Genomic DNA, 25868 nt, shown 5'->3' on the forward strand with positions numbered 1-25868 from the left:
AAAGGCACACGGACACGTGATGGGAGACGGGCTTCATAAATGGGACCGGAGCCGGGCGGAAGGCGGGGGGGGGGACGCGGCGGCGGCGTGTGCCGGAGCCGCGCCGGGCGCCCCGTGGCTCCCGCGCTGCCTCCCCGCGCCGAGGCGGCGGCGGGCGGAGGCGGCGGAGGAGGGCCGGGGGCGGCGGCCTGGGGGGCGGGCGGCACATGGAGCGGCAGGGCGGCGGAGCACGGCGCGCTGCCTGATCAGGGCTAGCGAGGGCGGCGGTGGTCGCAGAGAAGGCGCGGAGGGGAGGCAGGGGGAGAAGGGGAGGCAGCCGCGGCGAGAAGTCTCCCACCTCCTCCTTCCCCTCGCCGGCACCGCCTCCTCGGCGCTCCCCAGTGCCGGGGTGCCCGGGCGGGGCGGCGCTCCCGCTCCCTGCCGGGGGTCGGCGCGGCCGGAGCAGGCGGGGGACGCGGCCGGTGCCGTGCGGAGGGTAAGGACGGCTGCGGGGCGGAGGGGCGGGAGCGGGCGGCGGGTGCCCACCGGCCGGGGGCCGGGTAGCCGTCGTCCCCCTCAAAGTTTGTTGGCGGCGCGGGTAGGGGGGTGCCGGGGGGTGACACCGCCCGCCCCGACGGCGGAGCGGCCGGAGGAGAGGCGTCTGCCTGCGGGCGCGTCCCTCCCGGGAGCCGCCGCCTCTCGCTGTGCGGAGGGGCCGGGGGAGCGCGGCTCTCATCTGTGCCCCGGGCATGGCCCCGGGCGGCTGGGGAGAGTTGGCGGGTGCCTCGGGGCCGCCCTGGAGAAGCCGGTGGCCCGAAGTGCGCGGTTTGCGTTCGCGATCCCGGGCGGAGGACGGGGGGACCCCGCTGCCCCTCGAGGGGAGCGGGCGGGGGGCGAGTGTCGCCGCGGTCAGCGCGCGTCTATTCTTCTGTGTGCGGGGCCGGCGGTCTCCCGGGTTCCCGCAGGACCTCATCTGACATCGGAGGTTTCTCCTCTCGTCCTCAGCCGCCGGTGGTGCACAGCGGGTGGCATTCACCCCGCTTTTCCTGTGCACTTCTCCTCCCAAAACTCTGCCGTGGAGGCTGGAACCGAAATAAAAGGCGGTTCGCGATTTTCGTGCGCAGTGATGTTCTGTTAGAAGATGTCACTCTAGGCATCCGGCATGTTCAGAATATCCCAGTAGGGTTTTTGGTTGGTTGGCTGGGTCTGTGGGGTTTTTTGTCTGAAATTCGGAGGTCTGGGGGGAAAATAGCTGAAAAAGAGTGAGCTTTTCAAACTTAACTCAGTGTTTGTCATGCGAAATCTTCAGCTGTTGAGAAATAATTAAGAGTAACCAGATGGGCTTATTTTAAATGGGCATCTTTTTGTCTCAAAGACGTCTGCAAATCTCCATTGAGAACACCCCTGGATGAGGTACGTACCAAGCCTTTGGTAGGAGAGAGCTCTTTACTGCGTTTTCAGTCTGATTAAGTAAAATGGTGTCAGAAGATGAAGTCCATAGTTTTCTTCTTTCTCTAAAATTACCATCAGTGTTATTTTCTGTATCGCAGCAACTCATCATATGAACAGTTTTGTTTGTTATGTTTTCTTCTTTCAGAAGATACAGGGACGTGTATAACATAGAGCCAGATAGCAAAATACTCCTTCTTGAGTATCTACAAGTTTGGCTGTTTTTAAAATTACCCATAGTGTGGCTTTTTTAACCTGTTAAAGGTGTAGTAATGTTTTTTTTTTCTGTTTTCTCCCTTAGATGTATCATCCTGTTTTCATTGTTATTGTTCACCTTTTCTTAAAGGAACATAGCATTTGCTGCTGGGGTGGCATTGCTGTTCATGTGTACCAAAAATCATGCAGAGGATCAGAGGATGATATTTAGTATGATATTTAGTAACAGTATGTGCAACATTGCAAAAATTACTCGGGTGTGCTTAATGCTTTTGAATTACACCTCATACAAGCTGCCAGCACAGGTTTTCCCTTCTCAGGAAAGGAAGAAAAACGTGTGACCGTAGTAGGAATATTTATTGTGCAGGCAGAGTTTATTAAATCAGCCGTAAAAGAAATGAATGCAACATCTTTAACAGTTTAGAAGATGAATGTGTAATTCCTGATTTGCTTGAGGTTAAAATTAGTTTTGTAGCAACCAGGAACAGCTTTGCTTTATTATCTGTTGGTCTTTGGAATGAGAGGCAGAGCCATTTGAATAAAAACATTTTAAAGAAGAATTGATAAGAGCAATTATTCTCTGACTGAGCCAGCAGGCATCTATTGCCAGGAGGAAAAAAGAAAAAGTTGGCTACGTGGAGAAATCAGCTGTTTGCTGTGTATTTAAATCATTGACCATTTGATAGCACCTAAACCCACAGTAATCAAATCCAAATACCTATAAAACTCAAGGTGAAGGTGGAAGCAGGTTATAATACGGTGAGGATGAGCTGGTGGACGCCTTTGATCCTGGCTGTTGTTCTTTGGTGAATTATATTAGCTCAGTGGCATAAAGGACCCCATTAAAGGCTTTCATGCTCTGCTGAAGGAATGGCAGGTCTTAGCCAATGCAAGCCTGCCTTTTCCTTTCTCCCTTCACAGGTTTCTGATTGGGCAGTGGAAGTTTAGAAATTAAATAACTTTTTTGGGGGGGTAATTTCGGACTTTCAGCCTTTAGTGTGGCCATCCCAAAATGCCTGGAGGCTGTTATCCCATTGGGAGCTTTGGTGATGGAGGTGTTATGTGCTCAAGTGAGAGCTGGGATGGCTTTCATTTATACTGAGTAGAGGTAAGTGAGGAGGTTAAGAGGCAAGGGAGAGCCCAAACCCAGATACTCATTTAGTATCCCCAAGATTTTTAGCAATACATCGCCATTCATGGTTCTGTAGGTCTCGTCCACTATCTTCCACTCACCTCGTTTCTCTGCTTCTGCATGTTCTAAGAAAAATTACTGTAACTTCTACAATGCAAACTTCGTGACCTCTCTGGTCATGCAGTTAGCTACCTAGGCATCCGCAGAACTCATTTTTCTCAGTGGCGATTGCTCTTCATTTCTCTGCAGATGTCTCTATTGGCTTTATCTGAGCCTCCTGAAGCAGTAATGATTTTAGGTGTGTTTCACAAATATTTTCGGATGAGTGTTCTACAGAACTACTCGTCGACCATTTAAGTGAGAATCTGGAGGTTTTTCTCTTCTCTAATAGCAAACTCACATACTCTGATGCTGATTTAAAATATGTACTGTGGGCGACCCTAACACTGGGATTTGGCCAAGTTCAAAGCAGCTGTGCAGATGGACACAGAAGGCAGAGGGAAATAGACCCTTTTAATCATAACAAGGCTGCTCTTATTTTCCTATCTATAGTAGAAATGCATGCCAGACCCTTGTACTTAAAAGCAAGCTGCAAATGTGCCAGAACAGACAGCAGCGGCATTTGTTATTAATGCAAAGTTAAAAATGTGACAGCCCATCTTCTCAGTACTGCTCTTTATGTCTCCCTATCTAGACTGTACTGCTCCAAAAAGTGCACATCCGATCACTGTTGGTGGAATGAGAATCGCCCCCCTCCCCAGAACTCAGGCTCTTTGAAAGTGCATGGCTCTGTTAATGATCGCTGAAACCAGCCACAACCTGTCCTTTTGAAATGGTTATAATGACTTATAAATCAATTTCTCGTTAGACAGAACTTCTTTTTTTTTCCCCCTTTTCCCGAAGGTGCCATTGTTGCCCATGAAAAATGATTGGGTTTGCAACGTAGGGTTGGAGCACATTTTATTCTGCCATTTGTGCCGCATGCAGGGGCATTATGGTGATGAACACACCAAGCCCAGTTCTGCCTCTCTGCAGTAGAAACATCCTTTTTTCATAAAGCTACCCACATCCAATTACAGATAAAATAGGTACTTCACTATTCTGTGTGTTAGTATAACGTCACTCGTCATACTTTGGCTGAACTGTTTGTGGTACTGGATGTTTTAACACGTTTCAGATGTTGTCTTGTTTGTGTAGATTGAGGCTAGATGTCATCAAATGACACCTCATCCTGTGTTAACCTGTTTTATGGCAGTTGTATATTCTCAGGAAAGGTGTGTTAACTCGCTACAAAGTACTGAGCAGGAGCAGTTTCTCAAGGGATGCTGTTAGTTCCCTTTCAGCCCTTGGAGGAGTCATTTTCATCTTAATGAATTTCAGGAAACCTCTTAAAGTTTGTGCTTAGGGGCTTGGGGAGCTCCCACGTTCCCATTGTGGTGACTGTGTGAAACGTGCTCTTGGAAGTCACTGGGTTTAGCCAGCTCTGCCTCTGTTTTAAACAATGCAGTACTGGAGTCCATACTATGCGTGTACCTGGAAATTTAGGTGGCATAGGTTTGGAGTGTGTATGTAAGTACCTATATGTATGTATACATGCAAAGTCTTTTTTACAGGTTCTCAGTGATAGATGTACTCAGTTTAGATTCCTGCTTTTCCCCAGGAGCACTGTGTATAGAGGAGTTCAAAAAGATACTCAGTGGTCATCTTGCCTATATGTTTTGTACTTAGACTTCTAGCTAGTTTGCTTGTCCCCTGGCATTGGGAATTTGAATTTATGCATGACAAACTCTACTGCAGCATTTGTGAGATCTTACTTGTTCCTTTAGGCATGTGTATGGGTTTGCGTATGTCTGTAAGCTTATGCATAGAAAAGATACACATGCACACACACAAAAAGTCATAACTCATCGCTCAGTATCTTTTAACTGTTTTTCTAAATCTGGTATAATACGGGTTTGAGTGTCTGCCATTTGTTGCTCTGGCTACTCAAGATATCAGATTCTGCTGTAATTCTTTCTCACTTCTCCTCTTCTTTCCCTCTTTCCTTTCATTTTGTAAAAAATGAAGAAGTATCTGCATATTTTGAAGACATGCACCATTGCCAAGCAATCTGGTGTAGTGGCTTAATATGCTGGCAAATAATTTCACAAGTTGTTTGTGTGTGTGAAGGCAGTATATTTGAATATCATTATAATCTCTGAGCTTATTTAAATTTTATGAAAGGCCAGACAGCTCCAGAAATGAAAAAATGTTTTACATTTTTTAATTGGAATGCATATTTTCGTCCTTTGCGAATGCTGATGGCATGGGACATTGCATTCCCCCAAAGCCTTCCTCTTCTAGCTTGTGTGCATGGCCAGTACTTGGTGGCCTGATAATTTTTGGGAGAAGCAGACTCGTGAGGTAGAAGGGGTGTTGCTTTGCAGTGTGTTGCTGACCTTCTGTGCACTACCTGTTATTGCCTGTAAACACCTTTTTCCATTCTGGTGTGTTTACCTGCCATATGGGTCACTCAGTGGCTCTATTCGAGCATTCTCTTCCTTTCCACTTCTGAGGTCTGTATCCTACTTTTGTGCTTAAGCAGTTTCATTTTCATTGATGTCCCTGACCAGATTTGCTCAACTGATCTCACCTGAGTGTCCCCAGCTTGGTCCCATGTGTCAGCGTGCACAGCACTGTCCTTTCCTCTGACCTTACCGAGGATGGCTTCTCTGAGCCCTTTGCATTTTCCTTCACCGTTTGAATACAGATCAGAAATGGACGTTCAAAAGAGCACACTGGTGCCTGCAGAGCAGTGGGTCTATTCTCTCTTTATGGTGAGATCTGAAAATCCCACTAGCTATATCCTTCAGATTACAGAGCTGTCTCTGAAGTTCGCGTAGCTTGGAAGAGGAGGGAGGTTTTTCTCCTGTGAGTTTTCTCCTTCACCTGAACTGCTTTCCCCAAGCTGATCACAAAGGCAGTTCTCTCTCCTTGAAATCTGCATCCCTACCTCCCAGGGGCTCCTTCTAGTTGTGTCTCACTCTCTTTCCTTGTTTGCTCCCATCTCACCTAGAGATGTCCTATTCCCTGTATGAGGACAGTAGTTATTTCTCCTGCCAGTCCCCATCATACCAGTGACTTAACCAGCATTACCCTTGCTCTCAGCATCTCCTTGTTACCTCAGAAAGTCTTGGGTTAAAACTCGTTATGGCCACAGTTTATTGCAGGGGTTAGGACAAGGCAGACATGCACTCTGTGCAGTGTATGAGCATTCTCCCTGGAGCCTGATGGGTTTGCTACCTTTCTGTCTCTAATCCTGACTCTTCTAAAAAAGTTCACTAATATTTTCTGCTACACCAAATTCTTGATCTTTTTTGTTCTCCTCTGGCCATTACATGGAAGCTGTTTTCTCTGCATATTTCTTTTTTCCTAATAAATGTATTTTTCCCCCATTTCCATCCTCTAGATGATATATTCTTTTGGGGACATTTAGCATTTGGCATCCAGTGGAGCCTGGGTCTTTCATGTCCTGCTCTGCTCTTTCAAATGACTTCTCTCCCTTCAACTACACGTTGTGTGTTAAGCTGCTGTCTGTTGTAGGTACTTCCAGGAGACTGAGTGTTCAGCCCCCATCTCTTTTGCACCTGGCTGGGCTTCTCTGTCTCCATTTAACATTTATGTCAGTTCTGCTCAGCAGTAATAAGTGCTTGCACCTTTTGACATTAGAGAATGTCTAGAAAAGAGGTTGGAAATGAATCAGTTTCTGTTGGAATATTGAAATCCAAGATAAATCCTTTTTTACTTTTGTGAAAAAGAAAAAGTTTGAGAGTTAAAAGTTTAATGAGTTCTCTTCATTTTTCTTTAAAATGCAAATACCAAAGCATTGAATCAAACTTTTCATACTACCTGCTAACTCAGCATTCTTGGGAAACAGGTCCCTAAACTGGAGCTGATTTTAAGCAAATACAAGCGCACTGTTGCTTTCATCTGAGCCTTTCATACTTAAACAAGCCTCTTCATTCTCTCCTCAGTCTGTCTTTAGATGAAATGAAGATATACAAAGTAATCTGTGAAATACCTTAAAATCCCACATTGTTTTAAGATAGCCACCTCCGCTTTCGCTCCTTTCTCACAAAAGCCAGGCAGACCAGGTAGCTGTAGTTCCCCATTAACATGACCCTGACACTCCCCTTGCTGGTTTGTGACTCCAATACTTCATCTTGTCTCCGGTTTGGTAGGAAATGTGTGTGTAGGGGCTTGTATTTCACAAGCTGAGGGCTTTCAAGTGAACTCGGGAGCTTTGGGGGTTATTCAGAGGCAGATGGGGCCCCTGTGGCTGGGTGGCTTGTGAGAGACACATCCTTCGTTTGCTTGATTCCAAGACAGGGCTTCAAACTAAGCCTCTCACTTGCTAGGTGTGCACCCTGCTTGCTGGGGTATCAGTTAGTGCCTTTATTTCTGGATGTTTAACTCCTGATCCAACATGGAACAGCTCGAGCAATTTAGAGACCGGAAGCAGAAGGGAGAGGCTGCCAGAATGCTCGCCTGGCTCACGGGAGAGCAAAGTTTGGGTCCTTCACCTCGCCAAACAGAGCAGGAATTCAATCTCACCTTTGAACCTCTCTGATGTTAAACACACATGTATGCCCTGCCAGTCCGGCAGGTAAGGCACAGCCCCTTTTGACCTGTGCCTGCAAGTCACCGGTGCTAAAACTGGTGCACACATCCATCTCCCCAGCAAAACTGTTGGGGGGAGGAAATAATGATACTGCTTTTCTAAAACATTGCTGGCCACTGATTAACTCTTCCTTCTGCTTTTGTCATCCAGATTGTCAGCTGCTGGATGCGGGGGGCTGGCACGTAGGGGCAATTTTGTCCCCAGTTTAGAACCATCCAGTCTCTGTCCTGCTAGTGTGTGACTGGTATGTCAATTAACATAAATAACCTTGTGGCTGTGGTTTCTTGCTAATTAGGGTTCAACTTCCCAAAGATACCATCATGACATGTAAGAACAGCGTTTGGGTCAGTACTTGCATGCCCTAGTTTACCCCACAGCTGGTAGTGCCTTGTAACTCGAAGACAGCATCCGTCATTTGCTTCTTTCCTAGTGTCTGTGCTCCTTCCCAATCCCTCACGCAGAGAAAATTCCCACTGAAGTGAATGCAGGTTTTCCTGATTTAGGAGTAAACAGCATATTTGCCATTTATAGCCTAGGAGTAGCACAGTGTTTGAGATGGAACAGTAAACCAGCAGTAAATAGGATAGGGGTAACATTGCTTTCACATCATTGTCAACACGTTTTTTCCTTGTTTGGTGTCACTGAGTCTGAAAGTGCCATTTCTCAGACTGCTTTTCTTCAAGGCTTAGAAACTTGTTCTTTTGTTCATCGCCATATGGGATAAGGTAATTATTAGCCAAATAAATTTTCATTTTATAGGACAGTTCTAATTCCTGCAGGCCAACAGTTATTATGGTAGCTCTCATTTCTCTCAAGCTTTTTCAGCTGACTACACACGAGTATAAATTACTGCTGTTTCTCCCATGGTAGTGCTTTGTGGACCCAGTTTGGTAAGAGTCCCAGTGTACTGGGCACCATGCAAACTTATCAGAAGCCCTTCTCCAAAGGACTTACGAACCTTATAATGTGTAAGCAAGGAGAAAGCGTTTACATATTTTTGTGCATTCAGAAACTTTCAGTTACACTTTTTTGTCCTTTAGCCTGCTCTTAATTAGCTGTGGGTATCATAGAAGAAATGTATAGGCATGGAGATCAAAATATTTTCTGAAATAGAAGCTAGAAAGGTTTGATTGTGTGTTTCCCTTCCTTCTTTTGATTCCTTTTCTTGCCACATAAACAGTTTTGCAGTTATCAGTAGCATCATTGTATTGCTCATAATTACTTTCTGAGGAAGAACACAAATATTCACTGTTTCTATTCAGGCTATTAAAATTGCTCTATCAATCATCCTGGGTTGAAAATTACAATAAATTCAGCCCTTTTTTTAGACAACGATAAAAACGTTCCAGCCTTCCCTCTCCTCCAGAACAGCAGGCGAAGATAGGTAATAGCATTTTAATGAAGTCACGTTCTTGTTCCCTGAGTGAACTGGTCCTGTGGACCAACAAGAAGTCCAGGGGAGGTACGTTTCTCCCCTGGAGATGAGTTACCAGCCTTTTATGAATTACATATGTTATATTTTACCTAAGGGGTCTTTATATTCTGGTAGCATCTGAGCTTCTTTTAAGGCTCTATGTAACCACACAGTGGAGAGCAGTAGTAAGACTTACCCCTCAACTCGTCACTAATTGTTTCACTTTGAGGGCAAACCCTTACAAAGGCGTGTCTTCGGTTGATGTTTAACACCTCGTATGATTGAACCCCGATAAAGCAGGCTGGGGAAAAAAGGGCAAGAGGAAATTAAATCCCGGTCTCTGCAGACAGCTAAGCAGTGTGCTTGTAAAAGCCACTCCATCTAGTGGCAGTCACTTTGCACAGCTGGTCTGGCAGTGCCCATCAACCCAGTGATGGGAGAAAAATCTAAGCGTTCAGCTATGGGTTTTCTGGTTTTGGTCTTCAGGATAAAAGATGGTTGAAATGTTTATCTATTGTTTAACCCTTATCTGTAATCATAAGTCATTACTTACTGTGAATTGCTGCGTGCATTCATGGAAATACATCAGAAATTTTGCATGCCAGCGTTAGCACGGGCTCTTCCACATCTTTAATCAATGTTTCAGTTCTTTTTAACCGTTTTAAAATGAGTGACGTAGTAGAGCTCATTTAGGGAAGGGACAAAGCTGAGAGCTTTGGAGACTCAAAGATTCTGTTGGAGGAGTGAATTCCAGTGGGGCAGGGGGGCTTTCCATTTGCAGAGCAAAGAGCCTCTCCCTCACTGCCCCCCTGCCCATGAAGGGACCTTGCTGGGGCACGTGGCCATTGCCCCAGTCCCATCCAGAGAGGAGGGGTCTTACACAGAACCTGCGAGAAGCCACAGAGGCTCACGGAGTATTTAATGTAGAGATGGTCGTGGGTCTTGGGCAGTATGGGTTTGGTTTGCACTGAAGCCAGCTGCAAGAGCAGTGTGGTCATGTGTTGTGGGGTGTCCCGTTTCCTTGGCCAGTGCCTGCTTGTCACTCCAGGTTCCTACCGAAGAGCTCAGAGCCAAAACTTGAGTGGCACTGGCGTGTGCACCTGATCAAACAAAATGACCAAGATCCAAACCACTGCTTCTGCTGCTGGCTCTTCAGTCGATGTCAAATTGCGCAACACCTCAGCCTGGGACCCTCCTGATAACCACAGTGCTAAAGGTCTAGTCTTGGTTTTACTAGACAGCCATGGAAAACTTCGCTGATTGCTTCAGTGTCCACAAAGTTTCAGTATTGTAGCTTATACTGGGACAAGCTACTATCTAAATTCAAATAAACCGAATTCCAGTAAAGTGCAGTTCCAGATTGGGCGAATGGCTGTTTTACTGCAACTTTAATAAAAATCAACTGCTACTTGAATAGGTACACGCACACATACTGCTAGATATTTCCAATTATGATATTCCCAGCAGCAAACAAAAACAGAATTAATGTCAGCTGCATCCCCCAAAGCCTAAGCTACACCGCTAATGAACTCCCAAGTACTCTCAAAGAAAACTCTCTTTGCAGAGACAATAAGGTGGAAATTACTGTAATAATCTCAATGTAAAAATACAGAGGGAAAAAAAAAAACCACATTGACATTCAGAGTAAGGCTTGCCTCTCCTGATCCCATTAACCATGTTGTTAGCACAGCATATGCATGCATAGTGATATTGTCACATAACTCACTGCCACCTTCAAAAGAGCACACAGGAATTCGTGTTCTTTCATTTGTATTTCAAACAAAGGTAGGGGTTGCACGGCAGCTTGCACCTTATTCTGAGGAGGTCTGTACTTAACATGACTCCAGCAGGGACCAGCTACTTCAGAACAATTTGTTTGTCTGTCTAGCAGAAGTGCTCAGTTGCATACAATTTTTGAAGCTTTGCTCAAACATAATCTTCTCGACATGGGGCTGTGTCTTGAATCATTAAAATGGTTGTCTGTCTTCTGCCAGGAGTAGGCTGGAATAACAGAGTGCGACAGCCATCTTTACATGTTTATAGGACTACTTGATCTATTTAATAACTTTTTTTGGTTGCTTTCAAATGAGTAACACATTTTTCACTTCTGATTCTGAACTGGTGTTAATAATGCCAAGCTTAAAGTTGCCAGACTTCACCCAAAGCAGATTTGTCAGTTGTCAGCAGGGTCATTTTTGCAACACATAACATCTGCAAATTCTGCTAGGAACAGATGTAAAGTACCTTCTGGAAGAAGAGTACCTCGCATATTAGATGATGGCTGTTCATTTTTAATGTGTGCTCCAGTGACATTTCCCTCCCTCACTGCTCACACTCTCAGAATTAAATTTCTTAATATTGTCTGTCTGTCTAATAATGAAGTTGTTATTTGCTGAGCAAATTATGTCAGCAAAAGCTGACACAGCCAGTATGTGTTGTGCGTTGGACCATCCTGGTAAGGTTTGTTTACACTCATCCTTGTTTGCAGCACTGCAGTTGCTTTATGTTCTGGAGATCTAGGTTCATTCTTCCTTCTAGCACTTGAATGTCCAGGCCTGCTGAAGCAAATGCAAAACTTTAAAGCACTATGGAAAAAGTCTTCAGTGTTCAGATGCTATGTGTAAGTGCCGTAGAAATACTTCAGCGGCCAAATGATCTCTGCTTCCTTTGGAAATGCTCATTATTTCTTCTGGTTTTAAGTACAGGTATTTTTGTAGGGAGGAATCCTTTTCTTCTTTCTTTTATTTTTCTTGGGAAAACTCAGCTGAGGTACCTATTGTGCACGTCCCATCTTAGGAGTTGAGGTGATCAATACGCTGGGATTCGGCAGACAATCTCTCATGGCCTTTCTGACCATTTGTTGTCAGTTGTGTAAAGTGAACAGGTTAAGTTGGTACAAGCCTATCTATAGCATCTGGGATTTCTTGAGTGTCACAATTTTGTCCATTCTCAAAACATGAAGAAGCTTGGGTTTGCTCATGTTGCTGGTGCAATCATCAGGATGTCTCGTAGCAGATGCAGAATAGCTGTAGCACACTGAAGCAATGATTCTGGCTCTTATTTACATTCAGACCACTCTCAGCCACTCTGGCAGTGGAAGGGGGCCCCAAAGCAGATGTTCAATGCATATTCAAGGCATGTTACATGGGCAAAGTTATATAAAGGAGCACAGCATAAGAACAGCTATAAGGCCTGTCTTACATATTGATGCATGTAAGATGCTCAGATGCTGATTAGAGTGTTATCCCAAGGTTACACAGTGCAGTTAACCACCATCCGTGAGCAAAGGTTGGGTATGATGGGACTCAGAGACCACCGGCTACCAGGGGATCTTCTGCTTGGGTCCCCATTTCTGAGGGGACAGAATGTTTTTGAGGGTGTCCCCAGTGGGATGAGTTCCATTTCCTTGCTTCTCAGAGGAATAGCAGCTCCTGGTCCCTTTTGCTTGGAGTTTTGGGCAGAGCGCAGCTTGATGCTGTGTTTGCCCCAGTTGAAGCTTTTGATCTATGCAGAATGGATCAGACTGATGCACTCACTGACCTAGCAGTGCTGGTCACCTCTTCTGAAACTGGACAGGGCTGGTTAACAACCCACCTCCCCCTTACAGCCCAAATATCGCAGCAGCCTTGGTTTGCTTAGCAGAAGGAAGGAACAGAGTAATGAAGCCTGTATTTGTATATCAGGCACCTTGCTAATAAATTTGCAGTAACAAATTCAGGATGTTAGGAGACCTCAGATTGCTGTGACAGGGTAATGTGAATACACAGGCATCCTGGGTGAACTGTGCAGCTTACGAGTGGATGGCTCTTTCCTCATTCGCTTTCTGTTATCAGGTTTTCAAAACCCTTGGTGCCTTTTGAAAGGAAAGTAGTGAAGCCTGATGATGCCGTTTAATGCTGCTCCTGCAGTGGCACTTGGTATTTAAATGAAGCGTGCCCAAGGAATATTGGTCTGCAGGGTACTTTGCAATCAGAAGCCAAGTTCAGATCTAGAGAAAAATATCTTTGTGGTGGAGCAGCTCAGAAGGTTTTGATGAGAAATGAAAATTACTTTCCTGTCAAATACTCAATTCCCTGTGCCTCTGTTTTTCATGTCACTTCTTAGAGTAATTCAGTTTTAGTGAAATCCAGGTGATTTCTTTTCTAAGTGTTCAACTCACCCTGATTCCCGCAGGTGGCAAAGCTAGACTGAATGCAAGAGAAAGGTCGATTTTGTTTGACAGAGTTCAACTAAGTTGCTTGTGGAGTTTGTCTCCCTGTTCATCTTAATGAATTCTGATCTTTTCCCCTTCTAGGTTTTCCTCTGATGCATTTTTCCGTGCCCCAAGTCTCTCTGAAACCAACAAGACTGGGGTTATGAAGTCAGTCCTAGATGGCCTCGCAGATACAACTTTCCGAACAATCACAACAGATCTCCTTTACGTGGGCTCCAACGATATCCAGTACGAAGACATGAAAGGCGACATGGCATCCAAGCTGGGATACTACCCCCAGAAGTTCCCTCTCTCTTCCTTCAGGGGTGATCCTTTCCAAGAAAAAATGACTGCGGGAGATGATCCCCTGTTGAGCATTATTCCCTCAGATCAGGTCAACATCACAGAGTTTTACAACAAGTCCCTGTCCACGTTTAAGGATAATGAGGAGAACATACAGTGTGGGGAGAACTTTATGGATATGGAGTGCTTTATGATCCTGAACCCCAGCCAGCAGCTGGCCATCGCTGTGCTGTCACTCACCCTGGGCACCTTCACGGTCCTAGAGAACCTCCTTGTCCTATGCGTCATCCTCCACTCTCGCAGCCTCCGGTGTAGACCCTCCTACCATTTCATCGGCAGCCTGGCTGTGGCCGATCTCCTGGGCAGCGTGATTTTTGTCTACAGTTTTGTGGATTTCCATGTTTTCCACCGGAAGGACAGCCCCAACGTCTTCTTGTTCAAACTGGGTGGAGTTACAGCCTCCTTCACCGCATCCGTAGGTAGTCTTTTCCTCACGGCAATAGACCGGTACATATCTATACACAGGCCACTAGCTTACAAAAGGATTGTTACCCGACCAAAGGCTGTTGTAGCGTTTTGTGTGATGTGGACCATCGCTATTGTAATAGCCGTTCTTCCTCTGCTTGGCTGGAACTGCAAAAAGCTCAATTCTGTTTGTTCAGACATATTCCCTCTCATCGACGAGACGTACCTGATGTTCTGGATCGGGGTCACCAGCGTCCTCTTGCTGTTCATTGTCTATGCCTACATGTACATACTGTGGAAGGCTCACAGCCACGCTGTTCGCATGATTCAGCGGGGCACGCAGAAAAGCATCATCATCCAGTCTACGGAGGATGGTAAGGTACAGATCACTAGGCCTGATCAAACTCGTATGGACATCAGGTTAGCCAAAACCTTAGTCCTTATCCTAGTCGTTTTAATCATATGCTGGGGCCCTCTGCTCGCCATCATGGTGTACGATGTCTTTGGCAAAATGAACAAGCTCATCAAAACTGTCTTTGCCTTCTGTAGCATGCTCTGTTTGCTGAATTCCACAGTGAATCCCATCATCTACGCTCTGAGGAGCAAGGACTTGCGACACGCCTTCCGCAGCATGTTCCCCACCTGCGAAGGAACCGCGCAGCCCCTTGACAACAGCATGGAGTCTGACTGCCAGCACAAACACGCCAACAACGCAGGGAACGTGCATAGGGCTGCCGAGAGCTGCATTAAGAGCACAGTTAAGATTGCCAAAGTTACCATGTCTGTCTCCACAGACACGACTGCTGAAGCGTTGTAAGTCAGAGACTTCTCAGCCTCGTGAGAAAAGTTAGTTTAAAAAATAAAGATTTAAAAAATCAACAACAGAGAAAACCAAACCTGTGGCTTAAAGTGTTTGTACCCTCCTGTAATATTTCTTTGGTTTGTCATTGTAAGATGAGCAATGATTGTGTTAAGAGCATTGCCATCAGCCAGTTCTGCAGGTTTTGCAATTAGGGATTCAAGCTAGATTTTCAAAAGTGTTTTTCTCAGAAAGTGTTTGCTGAATGATAGGATGTTTCCTGAAGGAACACAGAGGAAATACCAGGTTAGCAGTGGTTCCTTCTGGGGTGTGAAGAAAAATGGTGAAACCTAATTGAAAGCTAATGCATCCTAAACCAATGCCATCGAGTAAGAGAAAAAGCCGTGTAATCATGCTGTTCATTTCAATGTGAAGTGTATTTCATGTCTGTAAGTAATAGGAGGTTTTGATTTTTTCCAAAAGCGGCAGTGTTGAGTTTTAGAGGTTTTGTAAAACGTGTCGTGTCCTGTGAATTGTGTGCTGTTTTATTCTGTGTTATTGATATTTGTCTGATAAACAAAGTGATAAGGTAGACTTCCGTGGAAATAATGTGAAACGTGATATGTAAACCCCATTGAAAACACTTACTGTATTTGAAGAATTCCTATGAGCTATTTTGGAAATTTTACACTCTTGGTGGTCTTCTGTGGACTTAGAGGAGAGGGTTTGTGTTCTTCTACTAGATTGTTTCCCCACTACCTTTTACTTTCACACGCATATGAGAGTAACAGCAACAAAGGAATAGAGGAGGAATGTAAGAAAGGAATGCACTGGTTCAGACTTTTAAATACCACTGCATTTATACAGAAGGACATTTATGGTTGTACAGACTATTGCCCTGCTCTTGGGCATTGCGTGAATACGAACACTGAGAAGTGAAGGTCCTGGATATTGGCTCCCTTAACATGCAACTGTTTTTTAGCCACATGCTGGTGCTGGACCACTGAAGACAGCATGTGTCAGACTCAATGTGCGATGTTATCACTGTGCAGTCGATGTATACTTGAATTGTGTCGCATTCCTGTATCCCAGGTTTAAGCAGATGCAGAGCCTGAGATGCCAAACTCCCGTCTTCACTAAAAGAGGAGGAAATACTGTCAGACTTAGACATTTTCTATTGTGTGAGCGTGTATATAAATAAATATCTGTGTGTGTATGTGTGTGTGTGTGTGCGTGTGTAAGTACACTAATCAGTGTAAGTCATGGTAGCACAACTAAGATAGGACACTGACCAAATGTAAACTGTATTTCTTGTTGCACGCTTTGCACATGAATTCTGTTTCTAAAATTGAGTTCTTCCAACTGATTACTGATGAAAGTACCATATTAAGAACATCCTGATCCACTCTGAGAGGTGTATCCATGTGCTAGAGGAAGCAGTCGTTCAGTTGTATTTGGGAATAAGGGGAAACGAGGCAGAGCATGGCATGAGCCCACACCAACAACTGCAGTGGCTGAAGATGGTGTTCCTGAAAACTGAAAAAAGCCAGAAATAAATGATAATCTCTTTTAAGGCCATCAGATTGCTTGAAATGAGGTGAGTCTCACTGTGAAACTAGGATACAGATGACAAGGTTTGACACTATAGCTTTGAGGAAGAAGTTATTGAAGGAAAATGATGACTCTTAGGTAGCAGGATTGTTTCTGCAGCCTGGGACTTTCATGAAGAGCACGTTACCGGATAATCTCCAGATAGTCTTTGAGGCATGAATATTCTGTGGTTCTGTCATGAATCAGAAGGTGTGGGGTCCTCCTCTTTGCTGCCTTTCTTTTTTTGGCCATTTCCTTGCCCTTCTTCTGGCTGATTTCTGCAAAATAGCTGCAAAGGAGGCTTAGCCTGTTGGCTGCCTGATGCTTGCTGCACGAGGGTGGCTCCCACCATGGCATCGGGTAAGAGGAGTCAAATCCATGCTGCCATGCCATCTGTCCTCGGGGTTACATGGGGAGAGAGAGGAGGATGGCACCCCTGGGTCTCTGGCCTCGGTGGTGTCCCCACGGTGTTTCTGATGCTTCAGAGCAGAGTAGCGGGTAGCACGGGCAGCCCAGCTGATGTCAGCCAGTGGCTCTGTGGGGATGTTAAGTATCTCCAAGTTCAGGCTTGGTTAGGGCTGGCACACTTCAAAGATCTCATCAGGCAAGGTGGAAGACACAGAGGTACTTTACTTCTCTACCCATCTCCTCTGCACCTTACCTGGGTGATAGGACAAGGCATCATGCTCTTGGCAAGCCATGGCAGTCAGCCAGAACTGGCAGATTGCAGAGGATTCCCAGAGGATGTGCAAGTCCTCCTCCTGAAAGATCTTTCTTACATCTAGGCTTAGTCCATCCTAAAGCAGTCCTCTTGGAGGAGGGTGGGGGGAGCCTATTTGAAATGTAAAGGTATTTTAAGAGCCATTTTTGAAACTGTCTTCTCGTGAATTAAATGCAAACTTAGTGGAATTTCGTTGTGCATTCGAGTTCTAAATTTTACATGATCAATCATGGGACAATGGGGCTGTCTTGGCACTTAACTTGGTGCTTACTGATATAATAAGAAATAGCATCCTGTGAAATGTTACCATCTATCATCAGTATCTTCGTTTGCATAATGAGTTTTTTTAAAGCTCTGGGAACTGCATCGGTTCACTTGAAACCATTTATTAAAGAGGTGGCAACAATTTCCCTACATGTTGCATACTAAGTAGAACAACTCTTAAATTAGAAATATTTGCTGCCGTTCCAAGATAAGCTGTACTTAAACCTCAGCTTTAGGTATTCCTAATTTGCAGTTGCCTACCTTCACTTAGTGATAGCACAGCCAAATGATACTGTGTTCCAGAGCCACCCACACAGTCATCATCAATCAACCAGCGATAGTTACCTATCTGTACCATCCCCAAGTGTCACATATGTACTGAGAAGACCATCTATGTCACATGTGTGCAGAGTTAGATTCTTAACAGTCTAATTGTATATTTGTATAATATTATCTCCTCGATGCTGTGCAATCACTATCCACATCTTCTTGCACTGGCCTTCCGATGAAAATGTTGATGTGTCTATTGTGAGATAGACAGTGCATTTTACCTGCTGTTATTGGGCTGAATGTATGTAAATAAGCGAAAAATAAAAAAAGTCATCTGTACAAGCAGTGGCCTAAAAAGTCTGTAATTGTAGACTAGGACGGTTGTTGAAGTTGCTGTGACATCTCAAATACTACCTTTGAATAAACCGTTTACAGGGTTTCTTAGGATGCTGTTCATAGTGAAAGGAAACTTTTGCCTTGTGATAATATAAAGAAATTGGATTACCTGAGCTTTTTATTTCCAGTGTTTCAAAGTGGAGAACATAACTCTTTATTGTCTGTAAATCTAACATTATTACTTCCTCTTAGAAGAATATTGTATCATTAGATGTTTGTTTGAGCTGGTAACATCCTTGCGACTGCTGCAATATTTTTCATTAGCAACCTGTATAATAGTTTGTACACAAGTACTGTTCAGATTGTCATGAAAAGTAGCTTTGACCATTTACCTACCAGTAGCAGAATAGTATTTCTGTAAGAAGATTTCCAGTGTATTCCTACCATATCATATTTTATTTCTATAATGTAATTAAACTGTTATTTATTCAAGGAGAAAAAAGTATTCCTCTACTTTTTTTGTTTTCCAAATTTTGAGATAACTGAGGAAGCCACGTGATGATGCTGCTTCATCCCACAATCTGGTGCTCTACGTTTTGTTTATAAGTTTGTCTGTCAGATTCTGAAACAACTGCTTAAACAACTTGACAACAGGTTGTCAAGCTTTGTGGGTTTTAATTGTACGTTGATATGCTTGAAGGAGGAGGTAGATTATATATTTTATATTTGTGTATTCAGTACTATGGAGACAAGAGAGAAATTACGTAGTTAAAACCGAATCTCCTGTTTCATTATGTAGGCAATTTCCCCTTTCCTCTGTATTAGCCAAAATGCAATAAATCTCTTTTGCCTTCCTCAGATGCATATGTTTGCACAGAGATGTCACATTAAGACAAACCCATATACTTCAGAAAAACAAAACACAAAAGAGCAGGAGAAAGGAATACAAACTAAAAGAGTGCTGCCAACAGCAACAATGACCTAAATTGGTTATTGGTGGTTGTAAATACAATCAAAGACTTAGAGTTAGTCTAGTTTTGGCCAGTGCCAATGCAGCAGAGTTACGGGTGGGTGAGTGGGGAATGATGGAGTGGTCCAACAGGCATGCAAACAAGCTGTGCAGGGAGAGCAAGCTCAGCCATGCCACTGCCTACAGGGCACACTAGAGTGCTCCCACCACTGCTCATTCACAACTGAAAGGAAGGGCTGAAAACAGACTTGAGAGTCTCTCTGAGGTCCCACACGCCCAATCCAAAGCCCATTAAATGCTGTAGAAAGGTCCCTGCCCTTTTGAAAGGCTCGGTTTTCTGTATGACTTAATCTCAGATTCATGTTTCTTGGGCAATTTTCCTTCTCCCCATTTGTGATTTGAGAACAGTGGAGATCCTTAGAGGATACACTGAGCATGTCCTGGGGCCCATGGTAGTGCCACAATATTTGCATTATTAAAAATTAGGTCACTGATGAACTGAGAAGTCTTGGCAAAACAAAAGCAACTAGAAATGAAAGGTTAGCTCTTAATCTTTAACTGCGTATTACATTTAAAAGAAGAAGTCTGAATATTTCTGCTGAAAGGTGTCATTCCCAAAGCAGCCAGGAGACAATTCCCACTGTATTTGCATGCTCACTAGAAAGTAACAGCTATACTGCCACAAACAGACGCTTCCTCTTGACGCTAACACCTGACTACCTTTGTACATCTATTTGAAACAACACAAGAGGAAATAATAACAACTTTCCAAACTTTCCAAGTAACTGCTTATAGCAGCTCAGGAAGCGTGCGGGCAAATGTACAGTCATCGTTTCAACCTTTTACATTAGCATCCATTATTGTTTCTGCTCTTCTGGCAGTTGTTTAAAGAAGTCACAATGTCATCATGCACACACATCATCAAACATCTGTCTTCAGTGAACGTCCAGCTTTGGCTTGATTTAAAAGTTAAAACATAATATTTGGGAACAGATAATGAAAGAAGGGGAAAAAATCATTTTGTCTGTGTTTAATAAAGCATAGGGTGGGGGGGGGTTTATCTGACAATTTAGGATACATGCCTTCCTCTATTCTGCCTTTCTCCATTGGTGTTTGTAGGTAATGGATATAGAGTTTTCTTTAAATAGCAGCATAACATATGAAGTACATTATTGCCATTAACAGGGCTCCGTAATATGAACAGTCATCTAATACTAATCTGTAAAATTCAGTTAGGAGGGAAAGGGATCATAAACCTAAGGTAATCTTAATGACTAAGTATGGCATATGCATACACTTTATTGCTTTCCAATAAATCATCCTTGGTATTCAGAGCAGCACTTAGTTTAATGCTAAAGCATATTAAGGTATGGAATCCTGTGTCGGTAAAGTCCCTAAGAAGTTTTTATTGACTTCAGAAGAAATAATATCTTGCCCCAGATTTTCAAACTATAAGTCTGCATTTGGAAAGTGCAATTTTATATTCCATTATATTTGCATTTTTACTGACATTAAGACAAAGATGAGACAGAATAAATAACAGCCTCTCTACTCATTGGTTTGGGTTTTTTGCCTGCAAAATAATCTATTTTGAGTTCTTGTGGGTCAATGCAGAATCATAAAGTCTGGCAGGAGTTCAATGGACTTGTCATGGGAGTGAAGCAATTTATTTATCCATATGTGTGCAGATGGGGTAGAGAACATCATGAACAAAACTGCTCTCAGTAATGCTGACAGAGTCATTTCCTGGCCACTTGCACTGATGCTGTTTTGACACTGTTTTGCTTCCTTCTCTCAGTATACATGCACATATGTGTGTGCATGGTAAAAATGGGCAAAACACATACACAAAAATCTTTCCCCAAAATAAAAAAAAAAATCTCTACATGTGATAATAGTAATAAAAATAATTGTAATAATAGTAATGCTAATAATAATAATGTGAAACAGCCTCGCAGCCACTGATCTCATGAAGGTGAAACCTCTTCTACCATTTGTAGCCATACCTGGATGGATCAAGCCCTACCATTGCTATCTGAACCATTTCTTCTTCTTCCCAGTGGATCTCACTGAACATCCCTCCAGAGCTCCGCTCAACAGGGATATCCCACATTCTGCTGAGCTGAAGAGAGGGAGAAGGGAAGTGAGCTGGAAACTCCCTGGTTCTTGTTTGTTGCAGGCTGCCCCTGGAGCCACTGTGTAATGTTGTGAGGGTCTCTGGGGACTCCCCCAGAGTGTCCCTATCCTTTAAGGCAGGGCTTGGTGGTTGCTGTAACCTGGCCAACAAGAAGGATGAAGAATAACCCTCTCTGGTAGAAACTCTGAAAAGAAAGCATTTAAGATATAGCAGGGTAAAGATGCTGAGGTGGGGACCAGCTATGTGTCATTTCTTAGTTACGCAACAAGAATTAGGGGTATCATTTTAATAGAGGAACGTGGGGAACTATGCAGGCTATGGATCCATCCAGTAAATACTCCTCCCAGACCTTCACAAGGGTAATAATAAATGCTGTAAGGCCTTTCAGCAGCAGCCTGGGGGAAAAAATATAATTATTGTCTCTGCAGTGCTTAACTTGCAACCTAATTCAAAGTCATTTTTAAATTATACACCTACCTGCTACCAATGCAGTCTGAGTAGGCAAAATTAATAACAGGCATGCTCAGTAAATCCAAGGTTTAAAGCTTTAGCTAGAATGTTAATGTCTGAATTGAGTAATACTATCAGTCATGAGAATTACAGTTATCTGCCTCCTTATCTTTTCCTATTTATTTGAGGGGTTTTATTTATTCTTATTATAGCACCAGCAAGGCCTGACAGCTCTGGCAGAGGGAGGGACATTCTCTCTGCATGCGGTCAGTGGTGCTGCAGAGTTGCCTGCAGCAGCGGGGTCAGGGCACCCAGGCACTGCAGAACACTGATCGGGACAAGAAGGCAAAGAAAGAGGATTAGCCAGTTCACAGCAAGCCTAGTAAGAATGAGAAAAGAGCAAAGTCTTCCAGGGCACAGCTCCCTACTGAATCACATCCTGTATCTCCTTACAGCTTAGCAGGTGCTGGGTGGACACTACTGCAGGGGAAGGAAAGCTTCAGGTTCACACCCCTACTCCCACCTTGGTAGCTGATACAGGCTCCTTGGCAGGGACGTGGCCAAAACACCCAAGAGTTAGTGCCCATGGCGCGACACTTGCAGAGGGAGCTGGCTTTTTCCTGCCTGTGCTTCATCATCCATAAGCGTGAACTGTGCATGGTCTGAACATCTGCTTTTTTACCTCAAATAGCTCTTTAAAAAAAGCTTCCACTTTGAGCTTTGGTGTTCCTGACTCGGGGTGAAGGAGCTGATCAAAATGTGGCTATGTGCACTTGATAAAAACCCACACACATCTACAGTCCTTAAGGATAGATTACAGGAAGAGCTGCTTAGCAGTGGAATGTCATAAAAGACTCAAAAAAAGACCACATTTTTCACCTACAAATTGGGCATTTAGCCCAAATAGTTTTCTATGCAAGGGATACATGCACATAAACCATTTAACCTCATTTTCCCCTATGAAAGCTGAGGGTCTAGTTTAGCTTAGTTAAAAGACTGAGTTACTTCACTCAACAGCAGCGCAGGCAGTGCTTGCACCTGGTGCTAGAAAGGACCACTGCTATAGTGACCCAAAGCTGACCTCCTAAACAGATGACTAAGCTGAAACCTTTGGGGTTTTCTCATTCAAGACATTCAGCTCTGATTTGAGGTGAGAGTGTCCATCATTTCATTTCATTTCTTTTTAATCCAATTCAAAATACCACTGGGCCCTGTATGCTGCAGGTGCTTTATTTTATTACTGCAGGCATGATGAAGCTACTGGCAGAGAGGGCCTTCAAACTCAGCGCCACTCTTTTCTTACACTTTTACTCTTTGCCCTTTGCTGATTACACGAGGTTTCTTAATAGTTGTTTGGGATCTAATTTTAGCTGCTGTGTCAGCTGGCCCCTGCTGAGGCTTAAATCCTTCTGCTGACTATGAAGGTGTCAACAGAAGTCTCAAAAACGAACAGGGTGCTTGCCTTCTAGAGAGCAGTGTGGAGGTGGGAATGAATAGGAAGGTGTTTCTTGAGGAAGCTGAGCATGGCAAAGCATGAGAACATGGGCTGATGTATGTTTTCTTTGGTCCCTTGCCCTCCAGCAGTTTGTTCCTTCTCCTCTCTGTGCTGCCTCCTCCAGAGTGCCAACACAAGTGCTTGCTGGTGAGACAGATCCAGCTGAACTGATCCAGGTAAAAAATAACTCATTTTTCTTTTTTGGACATTACACCTGACAGATCGCTTCCAAGCTGCACGGCCTGGGTTTCAGAGCTGGGAACTGGCACAGAATTTGTCACATTAGCATCTTAACAGCTACATCAAAACAGGTTCCTGCTGTGCCAAGCACTTAACAGGACTTCAGGGTCTTCTTGTTTGTTATCAGAACAGTCTAAAAGTGTTCTGCACTTCCAAACAGGAGCAGTGAGGGAAACTTGAGTTTCAGAGCGCACAGAAGCACCAGAACTGAAGGGATGCATCTGTGTTCTTCAAAGGCAAAGTCCTCACTAGAGGACTAAGAACTAAGAAAACTCTCCCTAGAACTAGAAACCTCTCCCGATTAGTGCCAATGACTTTGCTGTCATGAATATGATTTGATTTCTATTCTTTAACAACAAAAGCAACCACTGGAATTGAAAATTCCCTTTGTCTTTTCCTTCTCTTGGAAGATACCTATGCTCTTGTTGAGTCTTCAGAAATTCTCCTATTGAGTCTTTAGAAAAGCTATAGGTAGATGGGTAGAACACGCAAGGCATTCCTCCTGCTACTAGCCACATGGCCAGTTTGCCAGGGGCACACCTTGCTCTGGGCGTGCTGTGGTGAATGCCTCTGCCATGGTGAGCCCCTCTCCACACAGATACACAAAGTCCCAGTGCAGGCAGGGCGAGCTTGGTGCTGCAGCGGCCTTTGTGTCTCATGTGAACACCCCTCAGCACAGATGCTCACCTCCTCTGGGGCAAACTCCTTTCACTGCCTGCCTCATGTTGTCTTTCATTGTACTGCTGTGTCTGTTTCTGTCCTATTACTACTGGGAATCAAAGTAGCAAATTAGTAGAAATTGAAGCAGTTAGTTTCTTGTCACTGCAGAGACACAGAGATGCTTTGCAGAAGGAGCTGCTGACCAATTGGTGGGCAATTGTGGAAACAAACATCTCAGGGGCATCTGCCGTGCTCAGGCAGGACAACCACAACAACCTCTTTAGCAGCATGAGCACTTGGTGCTTTTTTGCTGCTCAAATTCTATTTGAATCCCTACCAATGACAACATGAGCACTTGGGAAATGTTCACTCACGGATAAAACAGGCCAAACTTTGATTTTATAGGCCTGTGTTGTTAAAAAAAGAAACTGTCTGGTTCCTTATGAAGAAAAAAATCAATCTTCTGTAGAGGCTGTGTGGGTAAATAAATCAGGAGGAGAAGCTGCTGTGAATTAGAAAAGTTCCACCACTTTCGCAAGCAGAGGGATAAGGGCCAGTCATGAATCAGTCAGGCACTCTGCTAAGCTGTAGGTGTCTGTACTCCACAAAAGTAATGGCAACTGTACCCTTTCACAGGAGGGCAAAGTACCCCACATTTTCCCTGTGGTGCAAAGATGCCTGTGGAAAGCTGGTAGCCATCACCGTCCCTGGCAGTCCACACTGTACCTCTCCTCACACTAACATATGTGTATACCTTATGTACCCTTAAGCCATCCTAACCTAAACCAGGGGCCAAACTAGCCAGACGTTACCAATAATGTGTGAGCTCTCTGGCCAAAGAGCAGTAGACTGAATATTCTCCTTTGCAAGTGCTGAGTTAGTAGCCTGCTTTTACATATACTGCTGTTACACCTGGCAACTCATGATAATAGAGGCTTGAGGTATTAGCAACAGCACATAAAACATAAACAGCTTTTATCAAACCGTTCCTATGAGAGAAAAAAATACAACCCAGCACTGCATATGTCAAAGGCTGCATTATTAGAGCGGTATTTAGTCTGCAGCTAAAAGGCCACACAAGCCTTTGCTTCCAACTGCTAGCTCAGGTCTCCTCAAGGGACTTGACTGGGATTTAAAGGGTAAGTATTGTGGAACAGTCTGCAGAGGAGAGTGCAGTCCCCTTAATGCTGTCCTTTCAAGGCATTTTTCTTTCCATTTGTATAGAGACAATTGCTCCAGCTAACCTGCCTGTCCTGTACCCTAGGCAACCTGACAAATTAAAACTAACGGCCTAATCCATCAAACAGATGGTTTGCCCTGGCTCCATCAAAAGTAAATAAATAGCTATCCCCCCTCCCTGAAAAATAAAATGTTTCAGCATCAAAGAAAGCTTCTTCCCTGCCTCATCTTCCCCTCTTCACATGTCTAAAGGTAAGCCCTTACAGCATGACCACAAGAAGACCAAGATCTAAGGACTATCTATTAGCACAAGTATTTTCTCTCTAATCCATCTGTGAACTCAGGGATTCAGGGGAGACTTGGGAGTGACACAGCAAACCATATCTCAACCCCTCTGGTGGGACTCCAAGATAAAAACCAAACCTTGAGGCTGATGGCTTGTCAGCCAGGGGCAGGTCTTACAGAGCACTCAGCATGTTCTCTTCCTTCCCTGCTGCCTTCAGCAGCCTGCAAACACAATCTTTGCCAGTGCTCCTCACAGCATCTAACTTTGCTTTGAAACTCGGAATGTATTTACTGCCTTTGATTTCCTGGCTGGGGATGCATGCTTGGAGCCTGCTAATGAAGCTTGAAGAACAGAATTGAAGCACTTTCTCCATGCTGGCTGGCACAGGTGGAAGGAAACTGCCTGGCACCAGTCGCCATCCTTGCCTGCATGCTAGACTACAATGGCATGAAACACTGCACAGCAAGGGCAGGCACAGGGCTGGGGCTGTGCATCCCTGCACAGGTAATTCCACCTGATGCCTTCCCTGTCCTGTACTGCCACAAGCCATAAGAAGATATAAACCTCACTATATGTCAACTTTAGGCAAACAAAACCTCATTAATTCATTAGATTGGCAGCATCTAATATCTAAAGGCACTTAAAATCTTTAGCAACCACC

The 25868-nt window shown here is 44.3% G+C and overlaps 1 protein-coding gene across 2 annotated transcripts; it reads left to right on the forward strand.

Annotated features, from left to right (window-relative positions):
• The first annotated feature begins 252 nt into the window (after nucleotides 1–252).
• Nucleotides 253–18618, forward strand: CNR1 (cannabinoid receptor 1). Of its 2 annotated transcripts, none has more exons than XM_065681264.1 (2): nucleotides 253–475; nucleotides 13145–18618. In XM_065681264.1, the coding sequence occupies exon 2, from the start codon at nucleotides 13206–13208 to the stop codon at nucleotides 14625–14627; it is 1422 nt and encodes a 473-aa protein (XP_065537336.1). In that variant the 5' UTR covers nucleotides 253–475; nucleotides 13145–13205; the 3' UTR covers nucleotides 14628–18618. The 2 variants fall into 2 exon arrangements, with proteins under 2 accessions (XP_065537336.1, XP_065537334.1); XM_065681262.1 differs by lacking the exon at nucleotides 253–475 and adding an exon at nucleotides 1367–1392.
• The last annotated feature ends 7250 nt before the right edge of the window (nucleotides 18619–25868 follow it).

Source organism: Lathamus discolor, chromosome 5, assembly GCF_037157495.1.
Source record: "Lathamus discolor isolate bLatDis1 chromosome 5, bLatDis1.hap1, whole genome shotgun sequence".
In the NCBI taxonomy this organism is placed as follows: domain Eukaryota; kingdom Metazoa; phylum Chordata; class Aves; order Psittaciformes; family Psittacidae; genus Lathamus; species Lathamus discolor.